The sequence below is a fragment of the Martes martes genome, assembly GCF_963455335.1.
Source record: "Martes martes genome assembly, chromosome: 11".
Taxonomy (NCBI): domain Eukaryota; kingdom Metazoa; phylum Chordata; class Mammalia; order Carnivora; family Mustelidae; genus Martes; species Martes martes.
The window spans coordinates 85,739,014-85,754,084 of NC_137899.1; the positions used below are offsets into that span (position 1 = coordinate 85,739,014).

At 38.7% G+C, this 15,071-nt stretch overlaps 1 protein-coding gene across 2 annotated transcripts in view; it reads left to right on the plus strand.

Moving 5' to 3' along the window:
* The window catches only part of AHCYL2 (adenosylhomocysteinase like 2), a 161,196-nt gene that overhangs the window by 112,400 nt on the left and 33,725 nt on the right, over positions 1 to 15,071 (plus strand). For both annotated transcript variants that reach the window (XM_080818004.1, XM_080818003.1), the window contains exon 2: positions 7,493 to 7,601. In XM_080818004.1, coding sequence (XP_080674130.1) covers positions 7,493 to 7,601 — 109 coding nt within the window. The remainder of the gene's footprint in view (positions 1 to 7,492; positions 7,602 to 15,071) is intronic.

The following is a 15,071-nucleotide window of genomic DNA, read 5'->3' on the forward strand; positions in this document are numbered from 1 at the left end:
ACAACAGCAAGAAAGAGTAGGGCGGAGCTTGTCTTCATTAACTCAGTTTTTTATCTATCTTTTCCTTGCCAAAGATTAACCTCTTGAGGCTTTCTTTCAGATACCACATAAGTCATTAATTTCTGATCTGATCTAGAAGTGCTTCATTAGGCTGCCACTGATACCCACTTACCCAGCAAACTGAGTCATCAAGGACCCTCTATGGTATATTGCCTACAGACTTTACCTATGAAGTATTAGAGTGCTTTTTAATATCCGAGAGAAAACCCTGGAGCCATCTCCCACAGTGGGGCCAAAATTTCAATTGAAGAAGATTTTAGCCAAATATCTGACTTATGTTCCAGTTTATACAGTAATGTAATTAAGTTTCCACCAAGACTATCCTTGCCTCCAAAGGAAACATTACAAGACTCTCAAACCTTCTTTCAAGAGGAAAATTTAGCAGGAGAGCTGCATTATAAGATGTCCTTCTTTGTTAATGATCAACAGCAATAAGGGACTTGCATACTCCTTAGAGAATAGGACTCAGACCACACACAGCAGCTGACAGTACTCACATCTCTGATTCCCAGCAGGGAAATAAGCCAGGACAAGGTTTGAAGACTCCCCATCTTGAGAATTGATGAGGTAGACCTTCAAGTTAATATTCCATCAGTCACTGGAAAACTTCTGGAGCTTCTGCTCCTTAGCTGTTTTCATGTGAAGGATTTTTTAGCCTTGTTCAGGGATTTTATAGCTAAAAGGTTGAGGAACATATCCTTTTAAAGACTGTCCTTATTAATGTTTTTACTTCCCTTGAGAAATCTTTAGTCTCTACTGGTAGGTGAATTACCTCCTCTTACGTGCATGGAGAGCAGCAGTAACTTTTTTTTTTTTTCTTAAGTTTTTACATTTTGATATTTCCTCCTCCCATCCAAGCTGTCTGTAGTACTCAGTACTTTTCCATAGGAAATCTGATTGACTTTCCTTAATACCCAGCCAGCTGGTTACCCAATTTTCTTTTGGCTAGAAATAATCTCTTTTATAGGTGAAGAATCTGTTCAGGCAACTCATTTAGCTTGGGAGAAAGAGATGTGTGTAAGAATGCTTGAACCATGTCTGCTTGGAAGTAAAAGTAAAATCTTTAACGGATCTGGTAAATGGTGGTAGAGGTAACCTGACTGTAACTCTGGGTCTGGATTGACACTTCAAAGCAGAGACCCATTTAGGAAACTGAGGAAAACTATGGGCCCTCTGCCCAGGAAAATATATACATATGCAGAATTTTGCATTCTATGTTGGGGGTAGGTCTAGACATCCATGGACTCTGGTGAAGAACTTTTGACCTAAAAGAACAGAAATGCTAATATTTTTTACTTATGTATCATCACATAGTCTCCAAAGCCTTCTTATACACATCATTTTAAAAATTTCCTCAGTGCACATTTGAGATAGGCAAAGGAGCTTTTACTATTCCCATTTTACAAATGAGAATTACCAGTGTTAAGTTCTGAAATGTTAAGAAATGGAGAGAGAGAAAACCACTTGTGATCATCCTTTGTAGTATGACTTTATGTACTTGAAAAGGAATTGTTTTCTCTTGGCCTGATCCTCTGTAGGATAAATAGATCTTCTGTCCTCCCCATGAGTCCTATTTTTCTTAATATATTAACCATCTGCTCTTAACAGCCTTCAATTGTGAAAATCAGATTTAGGCCCAGTTCTCTTTATATCCTATGTTGCATATAAAGGATCACTTCATTCTACTCTCAGACCTTCCAAATAAACTTTTCTGCCTATGAATATGCCTCCATGGTTGTAGTCACAGATAGGATAAAATGGTTGGCTAAGGAGAGAGAGTGGAGAGCATTAAGGCTGCTTTATTCATGCTTGGAGTAAGTGATAGACCAGAGGTTCTCTGAAGCGTAGTCTTCAGACTAGCAGCATCAAATCACCTGGGAGCTTGTTGGAAATGCAAAATCTTTAGCCACATCCAGATTTGCTAAACCAGAAACTCTGGGGATAGGGGTTAGCAATGCCTTTTAATAAGCTCTGTGGATGATTTCGATGCATCTGAAGTTTGAGAACTACTTTGTTAGATAAACTTGTTAAGTAGTAAGTCTTTTCTGTTTTAATAGTGTCCTTAAATGTCTTCTAGTTGGATTTGGTATAGATCTGTTGTTCCCTCTGGCCCAGGTCTGTCTTGTCAGTGAAGCCTTGGACCAACAAGTTCCTTTTCATCTGAGTGAGGAAAATCCAGAACCAGCTGAGAGTGTAGTAGGAAGGGCAGAAATTTAGTGATTCACTCTGCAAGCAGAAAAAGACTGATATGTCTTATTTTGTGAAATTATGAGTAGGAGATCAGGATTGTTATGGGTGATGGTGAATCATATTTGAGTTCAGTTAATTTCTGTTTTAATTTTTGGTAGTGGCATTGGGCAAAGTTGCCAGTTAGAGAGCTGTTAGAGGGGTGCCTGGGTGGCTCAGATGGTTGAGCATCTGCCTTCAGCTCGGGTCATGATCCCAGGGTCCAGGGATAGAGCTCTGCGTCAGGCTTCTTGCTCAACAGAGAGCCTACTTCTCTCTCTCTCTCTGCCTGCTGTTCTCCTGCTTGTGTCCTCTCTCTCTTTCTGTGTCAAATAAATAAATAAAAATCTAAAAAAAAAAAAAAGCTGTTAGATTTCAGTCTATGAGTAGTCATTTTAGAATTGTTTGATTAGAGCCCCAAGACCATCTGGGCTGATATCATTTCTGAGACCCAATGTGATAAAAAAAGTAAATTTAGGGACGCCTGGGTGGCTCAGTTGGTTAAGCTGCTGCCTTCTGCTCAGGTCATGATCCCAGGGTCCTGGGATCCAGCCCCACATCGGGCTCCTTGCTCAGCAGGGAGTCTGCTTCTCTCTCTGCCTCTGCCTGCCACTCTGCCTGCTTGGTCTCTCTCTCTCTCTCTCTCTCTCTCTGACAAATAAATAACTAAATAAAATCTTTAAAAAAAATAAATTTAAAGCATAATTTTATTTATTTATTTATTTAAGTGTAATTTAAAATCAAATAATTTTAAAGATAAATTAAGAGGAATAGGGTGGGGCTAGTGTACCTAGGATTAGGACCAGGGGACTTTTTTCATCTTCTGATTAATATCATAAGGTGTGGTGTGGTAGAAAGAACTTTGGCTCTGTCATAAACACAGGCTCCTGTTCCAGTCCCATCACTGATTTGCTGTGAGACATCCAGCAAATCATTTGTTTTCTAATCTAATTCTATGATTAAGATAAATTCTTCCCTAATTTGTCAGTTGGGAATAATGATGCCTACTTTGTAAGATTCTTATACTGATTAATAGAAGCAACATATATGCAGGGCTATGCGTACATAGTAGGAACTTAATAAATATCAGCTCTCTTCCCTTTATTCCATTCTTCCGAGATCTTTTCTCTCAAGGTAAAGATTATCCTAAAAAAAAAAAAAAAATCTACCATTTACGTTCTTTCTTGTGCTCAACAACCAGTCTTTTTTTTTTCTTAAAGGAAGAATTCAAATCACATTCCCACTCCTGTCTCTGTAACATACAGCCGAATGTAGCTTTCCTATTTACTGGGCCCCTTCCAGAAGTCAGCAAATAAATAATGTGATTCTTTGCCCTTTCATTTGACTCTTTATTTGATATGTAACAAGGCCATTGTGATTCTGGGGACTCTGAGGAAATAGGAAATTCTCCTTTGTAGTCAAACTTCCCACAAAACACACAGTTTTTGAAAAACTTTGGAAACAACAGAGTTACTCACCATCTAATCAGCAACAATCTTGAGATGGGACTGTGGAACCATATGTCAAAACCTGTGTAAAAGAGGCACAATTAAAAGTAAAGAAATGGGCTGAGAGAGTTGATTTCCTTGGTGACAGAGCTAAAACCAGTGTCCGCAGCCTGACAAACCCAAGGACACGGTGTAGCGTAGAGAGGCTGCCTCAGCATTTGACACCGTTTTTTTCTTACCTTCTTAATAAATTCCCTCATTGTTTTAGTGACTCTGTAGTTAATTTACTTCTAATGAGACTAGGTTAACTAAAATCATCTGACATGGAAAAGGAGGAGGTAAGGTTAAAAAGGAACCTAATTAGCAAGTTAATTATAGCAGGCAAAAAAGTGAACGGGTTATATAAATAAGCTATTGTTATGCGCCTGCAAGTTGGGCCTTGTCAAGGGACTTGTTAAGGTTTAGAGGTCAGAGGATCCGTGTAATTAGGTGTTTAGGAAAAAAAAAAAAAATAAAAGCAAAACAGCTACCAGAATTAGGAATGGTTGATGAGCCACTAACAGAAATGCCTTATTAAGTTGGGCTCTACTGCTGAAGGGGTTGTTGGAGCTGCTTCAGGGATTCCAGGGAAGGGCAGCACCCCCCCCCCAAAAAAACCTAGCTGGAACCATAGCCAACAGAATTGCTGATGAGGAAAGTTTAAAGGCCTAGCCACGAGGGTCCCTGGACCAGAGAAGTGGCAGTAGGGCTGGTAATGTCACTATGCTGGGCAACAGGAAGAAATACATTGTCAATGGCAACTCTGGGATTAAAGCCCAGGTGAGGCTAAGCTCTTATTTAACCAGGCTTGCTGCCGCGATAACCATTATTGTAATAGGCCAGCTGCTTTTCCCTCCTTTGCTGCTTTCATCCCTGCTTCTGGCATAAGGTGAGCTGCCCCTCTCCTAACACTCTTTCCCTCCCTTGCCTGTTGGAATTAGGCAGTTCTCTCTAAAATGGTAAAAGAGGGTTAACTTAAAGGACTCTGATTTCACACAAGGTGGAAAAGATAGGGGTGGAATGGACCAGAGTAGTTTGCCTGGGCGGGAGGGGTGGGGGGAATGATTGTATTATGAGTTGAAGAATGTAATGACATTTAGGAGAATTGAGAATTGGGCAACAGAGATGACCTACTTAAGCCATGTGTTCTGGTCGTCAGTAAAACATTAACATTTATTTCTTGGGAAAAGTATATATAAAAGTATATATAACTAATTCTAGTTATATAACTAGACTGAATTCTAATTCAGTCTCCTAATAGTCTTCTCTTTTAAATTTGAGGTCAGCATCTAATGCGTAAATAAGACTTAGAACCCTATGTTTTCAAGTGGAGAAAGCTAGCGTAGCATAGTCGTCTTTAGTGCCAAAAGACCTGGTGGGAGGAATTACTGTAATGGAGAAGACTGGAGAAAAGAGAGCTTAGTTTAGGGAAACTGGATTAAGATGAGCAGCCAGATAGCTCCACGGGTTAGCGTGATTGGGGTAAAATGGTGTGCACCCACCCACTCCTGATCCTACATATCTAGAGAGGCATTGTGGCTGGCCCCCTCTAGTGGTGTATGGGTTGGGGGGAAGCATATCTGAGGCAGGGTTGATCTGTTACTTTTTTTTTTCAAAGTAAGTACTACTGAAGTTAGTGACTCATCCTGGCCTTTGGAAGTCAATTACTACTCCTTTTCCTAGACGGGCCTCTTAAAAAAATAATAATAATTGTCTTGAACAGGGGTGGTGAAATGAAAGCCAGAGTTTTCAGCTTGACTGCTGTCCCTCCTCCCCGTCTTCTCACCCACCTTCCCCTGCCTACCTTTTTTTTTTTTTGCCCCCAGAATGCTTTTAACTTTAGATTTGGGTTCTGCTTACCATATTTCCTTAATATTCAACCAAGTACAGACAGTGAAGCTAGAATAGGCTACTTCAGATTCATTGTTTGAGTGTGTGATTGCCTACCGTGTGTCAGGCATTTGTGCCTGAGGATAGAAGGGTGAATAAGATGCATGGCTCCTGTCTTTATGGAGGATACAGGTAGATACTCATATTCAGTGTGAGAATGCTGTGCTAGGAGAAGTACCTGGAAGTTCATGTATATCCCGTGGGAATGCATAGAAAGAGCACTGTATCTTTTTTGAAATAAATTGCTACTTTAGCAAAATAGTCAATTTTGCCAATTTTTCACTTTGCAAAGAGCTTTTGGCCAATGAATTTTCCTATTACTGAAAACAATTTGCAAACTCTAAAGTACTAACACAGGCTTCATTTGTTGTTACAGCTATGAAAATGCTATGAATTCCCCTAAAAGGCGTGCTAAGCTAATGCAGTTTGGTATGAGTCTCCTCTTCTCAATATTCAAATGACTCACTAGTTTCCTCTAACTGCAGGAATCAGAGCCGTCAGTTGCTTTCATTCTGCTAGGCTGTGTCTGTGTTCTGCCCACCAAGGAACCATCTTTTTGACATGAAAGGTAGTTGTCAGATCTTTGATCCTTCCTGCCTCCATGCTCCCTTGGATCCAGAATAACTGAAGCAATTATACAGACATTCAATTAGGGAGAAAGAAAAACGTCATTTGTTGAATAAATTATATGAGCTTTGCTTCGTAAAGTGGTGGAAACTCCAACAGTAGGAGAGATAAAATTAATAAGAAAATTATCAGATATTGGTCCAAAATGCAACCTCCAGGGGCACCTGGGTGGCTCAGTGGGTTAAAGCCTCTGCCTTCGGCTCAGGTCATGATCCCAGGGTCCTGGGATCGAGCCTCGCATCGGCAGGGAGCCTGCTTCCTCCTCTCTCTCTGCCTGCCTCTCTGCCTACTTGTGATCTCTGTCTGTCAAATAAATAAATAAAATCTTAAAAAAAAAAAATGCAACCTCCAGAGTATTGCTGTCTATACATAGTCAGTCCAGTCCTCTATCTACTCATTCTACATCTGTTATGTTATAGTTAACAGATAATCAGTCTTGTGATTTTTTTGGTATTTTATGATACCAAACATTTAAAATAATAAGTAAATGTTTACTATAAGAACACTGAATTGTAGGAGTGGGAGTCAGGGATAGATTTACTCAATCTATTGCAATGTTTTACAGTTTACATGTTTCACTTAAACCTCTCTAAAACTTGTGAGGTAAATACTTTTGTCTTTGCTGTATTTATGAGAAAGAATCACAAAAGCCCCTTGACTAACATTACATAGCTAATGAGTGGCATTGTCAGGATTTGAATGCAGTTTCAGAAAGTTCTGAGTGGAAAGCCTATCTTTTTTTTCATTATACCATCCCATTTCCTGAGATTTTTAAAATCTGTAGACAAGTCACTTTACCTTTCTGTACCTTGCAGTTTTCTCGTCTAGATATGTGAATATTAGGATAAATAGGCTCAAAGATTCTTTCCAGCTTTAATTTTCAGCAAAAGTATAGAAAGGAATATGACTCAGCTTTCTAAAAATTGATTTTTACCGGAACAACCCATTCTCCTTTTTTGTTGCAATTCTATTGTAAAAGTTATATAGCCAGAGTTGATTAAAGATTTAAATTTGATAGAAATATAATGGGTAAAGAATTTTTAAAAATCATTCTCTCCAAAAAGTCTTAACATTCCCAATATGGGCTGGTACAATCAGATCAACTGCAAAGGAAGGTAAGATCCTATAATGTAAGCCTTCAACGGCTTTCTCAAAATGAAGGTTATTTTCCTTTATATAACTAGAGTTCTTTTTCTTAGCAGATCCAATTTGCTGACCAGAAGCAAGAATTCAACAAACGTCCCACCAAAATTGGACGTCGCTCTCTGTCTCGTTCCATTTCTCAGTCATCTACCGACAGCTACAGCTCAGGTGGGTACTGAGCTGCTGTGGACCCACCTGTGGAGGCTAATTAAGTGTGATCAGTGGACCCTCCTGTCCGTTTAAGCACCATCCAACCTGTGCTGTGAAATAGACACTTTGATTCTCAATCAAAATTTAGACCAAAATTCTAGATGGAATCTTTAGATTCCTTGAGGATTCAAAGTGGAACTGAATAGAGATCTCTTCTTCCAGTAAAGGCAGAAGAAGATGATCAACAAACCTGATTTCTAATTTATTCAGAGGGTGGGCATATGTAACTTATTGATGACCTTCATTGAACAGCATGTATAAAGACCTGTGTTGTTTTCCATTCTTTGAAAATAAAAGAGGAATTTCCCATCCCTCCATTCAGAACTTGCAAATTAATGGGGAAAGCTTAATTGCACCAAGAAACAATGGAAACATTCAAGTGGGTCCTAGTTCAAGGGATCCCTTTGCTTTCTCTTCCAAGCTGTGATGTTATAATGCTTGTCACTCCTTCCTTCCTTTGCAGTGGCATTAATTCAAATATATGGGCTCTGAAGCTATCATTTAATGCCAGATGAGCTGTCACCACACAGCACCCTTAAAGACATTGACCATTTGTGCAGCAATGCCTGCTATGTAGCTGATCTCATATGGGGCTATTTTATTTTGCTCTTACGTTGGAATATCATAGGAAGCTGAATGTTTGCCCTAGTTATCTCTTCACATTATAAATAGTAATCATCTTCAGAAATTTTTCATCGTGACAAAAAATTTTGTTTGTTCTTCACACAAATAGGAAAGTAGTATCTGTTATATAAAGTTGTAGAAAGCTTGTTTGGGAAGCTGTAACTTTTAGGTTGGGTGAATTATTATTTACACTTGTTATATTTCTCTTTTTACTCCTCCTTTCCCCCAAAACAGAATGATGTAAATCCCTATGGATTTCTGTGTAAAGATAAGTGTAAAAATTGTGTACCTATCTTACTCCGCTAAAATAACCAGAGTTGAGCATTCATGAAGCAGTTGATATAACTCTGGAAGCCATAATAATTGTGAAAATGGGCATTGTAAAATGATGTGTAACATTTTAGACTGTGAGTTTATACATATTATATAAAGATTGATACAAACAGTAACTGTACTAAGTTTTAAGGCCAGCTCAGTCTTCTCCCTGCACACTAGATTTGTATTTCTAGTTGCATTCCTGCACAGAAAACCAATGCCTGCCTTCCTAATGAACCCTTACATGTAGGGAGGGCACTTATAAAATATTTATTTAATAAGAAAGTATGACTTATGCCCTTGGTTTCTAACTGAACACATATTTGCCTGCTATAGTTCATTGGTAAGTGGTATTGACTGATGTCACTCACCCTGGAAAACTTGGACCTTTTAGGTTGAACTACATGAAGTTGCCATTTTTATAGTAAAAAATTGTCAACCTTCTATATCCATTTAAGAATATTAAGTTCAGGGGCGCCTGGGTGGCTCAGTGGGTTAAGCCGCTGCCTTCGGCTCAGGTCATGATCTCAGGGTCCTGGGATCGAGTCCCGCATCGGACTCTCTGCTCAGCAGAGAGCCTGCTCCCCTCTCCCTCTCTCTGCCTGCCTCTCTGCCTACTTGTGATCTCTCTCTGTCAAATAAATAAATAAAATCTTTAAAAAAAAAAAAAAAAAAGAATATTAAGTTCAGGGGCGCCTGGGTGGCTCAGTGGGTTAAAGCCTCTGCCTTTGGCTCAGGTCATGATCCCAGGGTCCTGGGATCGAGCCCCACATCGGGCTCTCTGCTCCATGGAGAGCCTGCTTCCTCCTCTCTCTCCCTGCCTGCCTCTCTTGCCTACTTGTAATCTGTCTGTCAAATAAATAAATAAAATCTTTAAAAAAAATAAAAATTAAAACAAAAAAAAAAGAATATTAAGTTCAGGGCACCTGGATGGCTCAGTGGGTTAAGCCTCTGCCTTCTGCTCAGGTCATGATCTCAGGGACCTGGGATCGAGTCCCGCATTGGGCTCTCTGCTTGGCAGGGAACCTGCTTCCTCCTCTCTCTCTGCCTGCCTTTCTGCCTACTTGTGTTCTCTCTCTGTCAAATAAATAAAATCCTTAAAAAAAAAAAAAGAATATTAAGTTCAAGAGCATGGAGTCAAACCATTCTGGAAATAGAAAATAACTTAAGATCAATTACTCAGCTTCCCACTGCATGCTGGAATTACCTTGTTGGTGTCCCTGACAAATGGCCATCTGGTTTCTTTGGGAGCATTCTAGATGATAGGGCGATTCTTGCTTTATCTAGTTATGAGAGCTCTATCAGCTCTCATATAATCCCTGGAATTTAATGATTTTACATAGAAATTTTAAAAATCACCATTTTCAGGGCATCCCACTGTCCTGGTTATCCTCATCTGGATAAATTAAAGGTTAAGTGTCCTTTAAAAAATATGTCTATGGCTCTAATATTCCATTTACAGTCTGAAATAATTTATAGGAAGTGTTAGTTCCATAAACTCAATGCTTTTAAAATGAAATGTAAGATGATGTTTGCTCCTTTTTTTTTTTTATTTTTTTTTTTATTTTAGAGAGAGAGAAAGAGAGTGGGGGTGAGTGAGGGGCAGAGGGAGAGGAAGAGGATTTCAGGCAGACTCCCCGCTGAGCACAGAACCCAATCCCTCAGACCCCAAGATCATAACCTGAGGCGAAATCAAGAGCCAGATGCTTAACCGACTGAGCCACCCAGGCGCCCGGATGTTTGCTTCTTTTGCAGCTATTTCATAAACTCCGTTACCTCACTTTGTTTTTGGTTTTTGTTTTTTTTTTCATATGAACAATGGGCAGGGCCTGGTGTGGGAGTTAGGAGAGACCTACTTTCTAGGCTTTGATCCGTGTGTGATGTGTTTATGTGGTCTTGAAAACCTCTTTCTGCCTGTGGTGTTCATAAGCAAGAGTTAAAATGAGAAGTTAACATGAGGTGAGACAGAAAATGCCCTATATCGATCAAATGAAAAGCCAGGAATATGGAATTGACTTACAGCTTTCTAAATACAGGAAGATATGCAAATGCATGTCAATAAAAACTTGGAACCCATTTTCAGCATACATTATCATTTAAGTGACTACAGAAAGTAGTAGCATTGGAGAGCCTCAAGACTGATTCTTGGATCTCCTCTCTGTTTATATTCCCCCTACATGAGTTCATGCAGCCTCGTAGTTTTAATTACTATGTATTGACGTCTGAGCCTCAGCTTTTGTCTCTGCCTCAGATCTCTCCCCTACACACTAGATCCATATATCCAATTACCTGCTCAGTCCTTTCACTTGGATGTTTTATAGGCATCTCCAATGTCTTAAAAACTGAGCTCCTGAGTTCCAAGCTTGCCCCGCTTTAGTTTATTCACAGCACTACAGCCAGATTCATTCTCTTGAAATAAGTCAGGTCACATCAGTTCTTCCCTCCAAACCTTCTCTGATGCTTCCCAGTTTCACTCAGAGTAAAGGCTAAAGTTCTTACAGTGGCCTACACAGCCCTATATCATCCCATTACGTTTCTAATCGCGTTTCTACCTTCCCAGACTTCCCTCCTCTTCCAGCTAGATGTTTCACTCCAGCCATACTAGGCTCCTTACTGCTGTTTTGTTATTTCAAAACATGCCAGGCACTCTCCTGCATTAAGGTCCTTGCATTTGCTATTTCCTTTGCCTGGGATGCTCTGAGATAGCCTAGCTGGGTATCCTACCTGCTTCAGTTCTTAACTAAAGATTACATTCTCATTGAGGCCTATCCTGGTTCTCAAAATTGTACAAATACCCCACCCAACATTCCCTATCAAAGTTTCCTCCTTTATTTTTCTCCATAGCACTTATTATCATACAACATACTATGTATTTTACTAATTTATTATTGTTTCTCCCCTTACTTGAATAAGAGATCCATGAGAACAGAGATTTGTCTGTTTTGTACTTTTCTATTACCAACCTTTAGAAATGCTTGACACATAAGAGGTGCTTGATAACTAAATATTGGCAAAAGGTGTCCAGGCCTTTACTTCATATTTTGTTGAGGTCTCTGATATACTCTGTATGTGAACAGCTAGAAGAAGGTTTATGACCTTTCAAAAAAAGGTACCTCCCTATCCAGAATGTTTGTTTTGCTGAAGTTACTTGGAGGTTTGGATAGTCTGTGGCCTGTTCTCTCTGCCTAAAGATCCTGGTGCTAAGTTTTGCTATGCTTTCATTTAGAAGCCTGTATCAATCTTTCTCATCAGAATCACAGAACACAGAAAAGAACTGGAGACGTTGTTTTCTCAGTTCTCTGAAGGATGATTCATCACTAGCACCCTTTCAGATGGATAGGAGAGAATTTAATTTAATTTAATTTTAATAATTTAATTAATAATTTAATTTAATAATTTAATAATCTGTATTCTATGGATGCTTCAAGGCATTAAGGCTTAATTCTAGTGGAACCCAGGTTGAAAAGAGCTACATTAATTCCTAAAATTTCTGCATTGTTCCTGAAATTGTTTATAAGAAACAAACTTCTGAAAACTCTTTCCTAAAGCACAGAACCTCATAAAAACAAATGAGCAGAAGAGACTTCTTCAAAGTCAAATCATTCTCAGTGTTATATTTCTAAAAAAGCTGCCTATGCAGTGAGTTAATTGGTTAAAGGTAAGAAAGGAAGACTGAAGTCCCTTCGTTCATAATTGGTTCTTATAAAACTTTAAAAATTACTTTCAGATTTTTCCAAATACCAAAGTTTTGTTTGTGTTTTGGTTGCTAGCTTTTCACATATTTCTAGAGCGTTATTCATCAGTGAAATCTGCTGTACATTGACACACACGTCCCTACTGTTATTTCCATTGCCAAATGAATAGATTGGGCCTAAGAGGAATTGTCTGACTTAAAGTAGTGTAATAGGACTAATTCATCTGGGAGTCTGACTACTTCTCCTAGCAGTAACCCATAATATCACAGCTGCTAGGAGGTAAGGCTTCATCAGGCTTGAGCCATAGAACATATGTTTGCATGTTCTATGGGATAGATTACGGATTAGTGATTCAAGAGTTATATTTTGATTCTGGGTTATCATGAAACAAGAGAACACCACATGTGAAGTTATATTTTACTTTATATTACTTTTCTGCCTAGAAATTGAACCCTTTTTGTACTCTCATTTATTCATGAGATTTTTGTGGTGGAGATAGTTAGGAGAAAGAAAGAGCATGGGAGAGAGATCCGTCACACTCCCAATTTTACAATTGGATAAACTGAAAATTGGTCACAACCAATTAGAGGTAAAGCTAGAGCTCATGCTGTACTTCAGTTGGTTATTGCCTTGATTATCAGTTGTTCATTTTTAATTGAATTATGGCTCTGGGCTTCAGAGTGTGACAGCTGTAAACATTTTGGAAACTATGCAAGCATGTGTATATATTATATATGTGTTGGGTTTCTCTAAATTTTCTTAGGAAAAAACCTTTGATGCTATCTCAGATAGTTTCATGAATGTGCTACTTTAAATATAGTGACAGAAATAAATATGGATTAAAAAAGCAAATGTCATGCTAGTTCAGGAATAATCTTTCCATTGTGTTTGCAGAAATACCCTCTCTTGGGTTGGGTCTATCAGCCATTTTGCATTCACATATTAGTACAATCTAGACAACTGATACTTTTATTTCCCACCTGATAACATGTCTGCACAAAGGACTCTTTGAAAACAAATCTCTTGTGGCTCAAATAAAAACATTGAGCTAACTATAATCAGTTGACTACTATGAAAAAAATAAAATACTGTATTTGGGGAGGTTTTTTTTAGAGTAGGGAGGTGGTATAATAATTTCTTCTTGAGAGAGAAAAAAAACAACTCAAGCCAAAAATTGGAGTGCTTTTTCAAAGAGGAAATTTGGGTGGTTATTTTTGTTGTTGTTGTTTGTGTGTGTGTGGTTGTTTTTTTTTTTTTTACCTTGACTCATCCTTAGAAGCTGGAGAGGCATAGGAGAGGAATGCTATTCTGGGTAGATTTAGGACTCCAGTCTCAACCTTTTTCCTCCCTGCCAGCCAGCCACCTGCTGCTTGGTTTGGTTAGTAGATGATGGAGGTAGAAAAAAAAGAAACTGCTAAATAATATTGTATGCATGTCATTCCTTTCCCATTCAAAATCCTGACGCTGAGTAAGAACCTTTAAAAATGTTGTATCTGGTATTAAATTAAAAATATTCGCAAAAGCCAACAATAATATCAGGTGTCATTTATTGAGTGCTTAATTACTTTATACCAAGCATTGCACTAAGCTCTATACTTACATTATCTTATTTAATCTTCTCAACAACTTGACTCTGAAAGTTACGTCTTCTTATTTTACAGTCAGCTTCGTAGCACATATTACAACCATAGGAAAAGAAAATCTCCAATTAATTTTGTAATTATTTCATGTCTGACTTACCTATTAGACTGAAAACTCCATGAAGATAAAAGCAATCCGTATTTGCTCTCTATACTCAGTACTTAGACTCTGCCTGGTATACAGTAGACACAAAATAAAAATTTGTTGAATGAACAACTGAATGTGTGAATGACTGGATTCATGAAGGAATTAATACTTCTATTAATCAGGTTCTGGAACACCTTTTCTATACCCAGAAACAGAGACTGAGACTTCAAAGTCTGTCTGACTCCAGGACACATATCCACTATATTTAAATGGCCTTTGGAGAACATAGAAATCATTATGCCTCTAGAAAAGGATTTGAAATTTCAGGATATTCTGAATGTAAACACTTTCTTCAAAAGCAATTATGCTATAAATTATGGTCAAGATTAGGGATGGCCATTATCTTTCTTCCCTCAGGTGGTAGAAGCATGGTTCCCCTAAGCCTCCAGCATATAAGCTATTTCTGAGTATTGATTAGTGAAACAGATGACTGCCCAGGAAGCTGTTTCTGGGCTCTGTTGCCAAAGGTACTTTGAACTCTTGCTCACCCTAGGAGGGAGAACCACAGACTCTTTATACAGATTAATTCCTTTCAAGAACAAAAGTCCTTTTGGGGATTTACTAATTCCTTCACCTCCCTTGGTGCCCGTGTTCATTCTTGCTGCCTCGTGTTAGGACTTTGCTCTAGGGCAGTTTTCCAGCTCCAGGAGAGACACTCAGCCCCTGCTGCCCAAACATTTTGTAGTGCCATGCCCGATTAACTGGGCAAGGTCAGACTTGCCTTTTACAGCTCTCCCAGATATAGATCCTTTGCTAAGAAATCCCAGAAATGCCTTAATTCTCCGGATGTAAGTAGATCAGAGCACCATAGACCTTAGGAGATCTGAGTGTTTACAGCTTTTCCCCCCTAAATGTGATGGAAGTACTTCTTATCCCATTGAGAGATATGTAGTGCCTTTATATCCCCCAACCTCCCCGGCCCCTCAAAAAATTAAAAAAAATTTTTTTTAAACAATTTAAAAAACAAAACAAAAAACCCTACAACAAACTTTGAGGACTACTTAGG